The sequence below is a fragment of the Camelina sativa genome, unplaced genomic scaffold (assembly GCF_000633955.1).
Source record: "Camelina sativa cultivar DH55 unplaced genomic scaffold, Cs unpScaffold00604, whole genome shotgun sequence".
Classification (NCBI taxonomy): Eukaryota; Viridiplantae; Streptophyta; class Magnoliopsida; order Brassicales; family Brassicaceae; genus Camelina; species Camelina sativa.
Window position 1 is genome coordinate 34,107 of NW_010921753.1, and position 5,222 is coordinate 39,328.

At 33.1% G+C, this 5,222-nt stretch overlaps 1 protein-coding gene across 2 annotated transcripts; it reads left to right on the forward strand.

The window, feature by feature from the left end:
* The first annotated feature begins 2,040 nt into the window (after positions 1 to 2,040).
* Positions 2,041 to 3,733, forward strand: LOC104773651 (transmembrane protein 136-like). Of its 2 annotated transcripts, XM_010498296.2 has the most exons (4): positions 2,044 to 2,570; positions 2,668 to 2,787; positions 3,157 to 3,252; positions 3,374 to 3,733. In XM_010498296.2, the coding sequence occupies exons 1-4, from the start codon at positions 2,202 to 2,204 to the stop codon at positions 3,482 to 3,484; spliced, it is 696 nt and encodes a 231-aa protein (XP_010496598.1). In that variant the 5' UTR covers positions 2,044 to 2,201; the 3' UTR covers positions 3,485 to 3,733. The 2 variants fall into 2 exon arrangements, with proteins under 2 accessions (XP_019098258.1, XP_010496598.1); XM_019242713.1 differs by lacking the exon at positions 3,374 to 3,733 and having other exon boundaries at positions 2,041 to 2,570; positions 3,114 to 3,202.
* The last annotated feature ends 1,489 nt before the right edge of the window (positions 3,734 to 5,222 follow it).

The window sequence follows — 5,222 nt, forward strand, 5'->3', positions numbered from 1 at the left end:
ATAATAATTTTATTTGAATCGATTTATCTGCACTATGTGCGGGTTGTTTACCTAGTACTTTTTATTGTGAGAGTATTACTGAGTGCAAAACATAATATTATCCCTATCAACATGAGAATAATTACAAAGAACACTTTTGTGACTTTTTCATCTAAACCTATATTGATTATTATGATTTATGTCTAAATTATTCTTATAATGGATTTAACTAAAATTTTATATCAAAATAAAAAAGAACAACATGTTGATAAGAAAGATAGAAGAAGATTAACTCGATTGGTGTTTCTTTTTAATAGTTCGTTTATACCTAATTTGGCTATTATACTGTGAGCTCAATATCATCATTCTTCATGATAGAGTTTGTCTTTTTACTTTATCGTGTTGACAACCGCTAGAAATCCATCTTGGTTTACGCAAGTTCATGAAAAACTAACCCGTCAAGTTCCCAATAAACTCTTAATCATTTTTTAATTTATATCGTAATCGATCTATTTAGTTTTTATATCGTTATCGATCTATGAACATCAGTTTTTGTTGGGCAGGGACATTATCCTCATAAATATTTTCTCGAAGGTTTTAACATAATTTGGTGTGTTAAATAACCTAAAATCAGAAACTATGTAGCTAACCAAGTTTTACTGTTGGAAACAATAATACATGAAGAATTTTTAAGATAATATTTTATGAATTGTGATTATAATAATCGTGTAGTCATTGACTTATTCATTCTTGAGTATTTGTTTTGCAATTTTTTTTTTGTTCATTTTTATATTAGAGTCCAAGAGCATGCATGATGCATGCATTGCATATCTTCGTATTTTTGAGTATTTTATTAGATATTACGAGTTATTTGGAGTTAATTGGAAAACACACCGTGGATGGAAGAGTAAACCAATGGTAATCAGACGAGCAAATTTTCTCGTAAAGAGGTCAACTATTCCATGTAGAAAAAAGGAAGAGGCGTGGAAAAATCATGTAAGTTTCATAATCAAATCGACAAACAATTTTTTGAATCGACCATGCGATCGGTCGAACAAATTGACTCTGTTTTATGGGTTTGATCCTACCAGAGTAATTTGACTCTATAAATACAACTTTATGAAACTTAAAGCCTATATAGTTTTCAGAAAAAAATTTAGTTCTTGTTGCAACTCTTTAGAGCTAAATTCTTAGGAGGTAGGATCCATTATGTTTATGCAAATCTCTTAGATTTAATTGTTTTTCTTTCCATTTATTGTATTTACTTTTAGCTTTTCATTAAAGTAACAAGATGCAAGCTCAATATATGCAATGAATTTGGTAGTAAGATCCATGTATGGTATGATAATTTGTTACTACATGAAAGTTTACTAGAAGAAATAATTTTATTGATTGTAACGTTCTATTTGTTCAAGGAACTAATCAACATGTTGAATGAGAGCATACTTGATTATCTGATAGACCAACCTAACGAAAGAGATCATGGAAGGAATAAGTGAAGGTGAATCAGGAGCTCTCAGTCTCTCACTACAGAGACCTAGCTAGTAGTATACTATTTTGTGCAATCGTACATATCAGTGAATTTTTTTAATTATGTTGTGCCTAGAGGTTTTTTTCTGATCTGCCTACATAACCCTTTTTAACCTTTTCTCCACAACCCTTTTTAATCTAACACTAATTAGATTGTAATAACTTAATGTGAAGATTAAGATGACAATGAAAAAAACTAATTAATATAAAGAAATACTGCAAAATTTGAATGGTCATACAATATTAATAAAATATATCGAACAAATATTTCAAGAAAACTCAAATAAAATAAAACAAACATACACATAGTCATATACACACACACAAAAAAAACATCTTATAGATATACTATTGTAAACTATAGTATATTTCTATTGCACATCTCTATTCACACGGCAACTAAATCAGTTTGCCATTGGTGAGCCATTATTCAATAACTTAGCCGATTGGTTGGGAGCTAGAGTGAATAATACTTTTGAGCTCTTTGGATCGAATTTAATTATAGAAGTTGAAGAATAAAGATAAAATAAATGGGGCCGACCTCATTGAAGAATCCAACTAACATACACCCAACTCACAATCTTGGTCTATTAAATAGCCCCCCATAAAGACCAAAAGCATAAAAAGATCTTAGATAACAAAGTCGTGTGTGCTCTGTGAACCAGAAAGATTAGACGAAAAGGGAGAGATCAATGGAGGAAGAATACATAAGAGTAGTAAACATCACAGTGATTGGAGTAATCTCATGGGGTCTCATGTTCATTATCATCCGACGAATCTTCTCAAAGTTTTCCTTCGACTTCAGCACTCGTCTTGTCTCGACAGTTCACGCAACAGTCGCTGTCGTTTTAGCAGCACTCTCGATTCAAGATTGGTCTTGTCCTGTTTGTCCCATTGCTTCAACCTCATCTCTCCGGCAGATGGAAACGTTGGCATTTTCATTGTCATACATGATCTACGACCTCCTATGTAGCCACTTTGATCAAGCCATTAGTATTGATAATGCGGTTCATCATTCTGTCTGCATTCTTGGTTTTGTAGCTGGACTTTTCTACCGAAAGGTAGTATACTTTTGATTATGATACTACTTTATAATGCTAGTGCGTTTCGGAGAAATCAATTATTATTATTTTTTTTAAAACTTTTGGGTGAAATTAGTGTGGATCCGAGATGGTGGCAGCAATTTGGATAACTGAGATATCGAGTCCGTTTCTTCACCTCAGGGAGATTCTTAAAGAGATTGGTTATAGAGACACCGATCTAAATCTTGCAGCCGATGTGAGTATATTTACTTACATACATAGTTTTTACTGAATTATAATTAGTAGTAATTCTTAGCATAACACTTAATGAACTATAGATTATAGTTATAGTTTTGTGGCTTAGCATGTGGAAAAAGGAAATGAAAAAACTATCGTATCTAAGACCTCAAGTTATCGTATATATATATAATATATATATAGTTATCTAAAACCTCAAGTTACATATATAGTCAAGTCTTCAATTCTTGAAAGTTTTGCAAATTAAATTTGCTATATTATGGCTAGTTAATTGAATAATATTGTTCATGTGATGTTGATACCTAGAAAATTTTAAATATGCAGATGTTAACTAAATGAAGTAATACGAATAATGATTGTGGTTTAGGTGTGTTTTGCAACAATCTTCTCGTTGGCCAGAATGGTGGGTGGACCATACCTCGTTTACATAACAATATCAGCTGATAATCCTATTCTCATCAAGGTATATATATGACACATTACTGTTCTTTTCTTTTTTCCTTGGAGGGTTNCCATTTCATCAATTACTCGATCGATATAGTAGTTTGAACATTTCATCTTTTTTTTTGTGTTCTTATATATAGGCAATGGCGTTGGGGTTACAACTTGTGAGCGCATTCTGGTTCTATAAAATCCTCAAAATGATGAGATACAAATTAACTAAAAGATCAAAATCTAACAAAAAATCTACTTAGTTTAAATTCTATAAAATTCTATTATGCAATACTGCAAAAGTGCAAATTTTATGTGTTCTTCTTATAACCTTTGTATGAATGGATGGTGAAACAAGGATTTTTTCTAGGTCTAATTATGCAATGAATGTATGATGACATGCAAACAGAGACATAAATAGTGATGATCAGAATGTATGCAAGGTGTTTCAATACCTTTATGATGTTGTAGCATAAAGGATGTCAATCCATAAAGAGTGTGATATGTAAGCAGTCAAGATGACATCAATGCATTCAAGTTAAGCCAAATATCAAGTTGATTTGTTTCTAACAACCTAATGACAATAATGAAATGCAATGAACTAAGGCAACTAATTAAGACAATAGTAATGCTGAATTAAACTGTAGAACAAGTGCAATAAACAATACTAAGCAGAATTGACTAATAATTAGAAGAAAACAAGAATAGAACAATGCATAAACAAGAAAGTAAACTGGAGCTCGACCTAGCACTCGGTCGAGTGCATGGTCGAGTGGGTGGTCGAGTTGACAAGCGAATGAACAGAACTGAAACAGAGCATCAAACAAAACAGAGCAGAACGAAAGTAAACAAACAGCAAGCGATTAAACAGGATTCAAACAGGTAAATCAATAGATAAAGAGGGTCCTAAGGATGGATTCATGGGCTGGACTCAAGCTATGATTATCTAAACTAGCCAACAAACCTCAATCAAACATGAGCTATCTCTAGACAATGATCTCCTAATACAAGTTAATCCAATCTCTTGGCAATAACAATCAAGCTAAGATACTCTCAATCTAGCTCTCACTAGCAAAGATCATATAAAAGCAGGCATTAAACTCAGATCATTATAGTCAAAAATCAACAAAACATCTAATCTCTTAGCATGCTTCATGATAATCTCTAGCATTAGCCTTATCTAGCAACTTAAACATTGGTGTGATGCTAAGAAGCTTAAGATCTATTCTTACCCTCTCAGTATAAGAATAGCATAGAGCATATCTAATCTAGAAGAGATATTTAAACAATCAAGCTTGATCAGTTTAAGCAACCATAACTATTACCCAGCCTAATCCATCCCTAAGATCCTAAGCCACTAATAAGATCTAAAAATCATCATGAAGAACACAAACCCAGAAAATGATGATATAGACATGGATGGATAGATAATGATGAGATGAACAATTTAATACAAAGAAGTGAAAGAAAATACTCAATAGATTCAAAGTTATGAATGTTACAAATCTATGAAAATCTAGAGAAAAGATAAAAGATGATGCAATAATGTAAAAATAGCTAAAAATGGCAAAAACTAGGTTATGAGGTGTCTACAGGGTCTCTCCTTTTCGGCCACAAGTGCCAGCACATATATATAGTAAAGAAGGAGAAGCCCTAGTTAGCTAGAGGACAAAACAGATAGTTGGCTGCAAGTGCTCGACCATGCTCGGTCGAGTGCATGGTCGAGTGGTTGGTCCGTCAAGTAACTCCAGTCTTCGATCTGGTATGATATCGGTTCAGTAAAACAGGTATAACGCTTGCACAACAGCTCCGATTGCCTTGAAACCACCGGCATTGGAAAGATAGCTCGATTTCCGACAACTCTCATGAATAAGGCTGAAGCTGAATCGCAACCGAAAATCTACATTTGGATTGATCGTTGAGGAGCTCGTTATGAACCCGACTATGTACTCGACCGTGTGCCTGTTCGAGTGGTATGGTCGAGTGCCTTCTTTTCCCATC

Excerpts from the sequence above, each read along its gene's own strand:
- LOC104773651 (XM_010498296.2), top strand. The coding sequence starts at position 2,202 with ATGGAGGAAGAATACATAAGAGTAGTAAACATCACAGTGATTGGAGTA. Across the intron at positions 2,571-2,667 it reads CTGGACTTTTCTACCGAAAG|TGTGGATCCGAGATGGTGGC; the intron begins GTAGTATACTTT and ends GGGTGAAATTAG. Across the intron at positions 2,788-3,156 it reads ATCTAAATCTTGCAGCCGAT|GTGTGTTTTGCAACAATCTT; the intron begins GTGAGTATATTT and ends ATTGTGGTTTAG.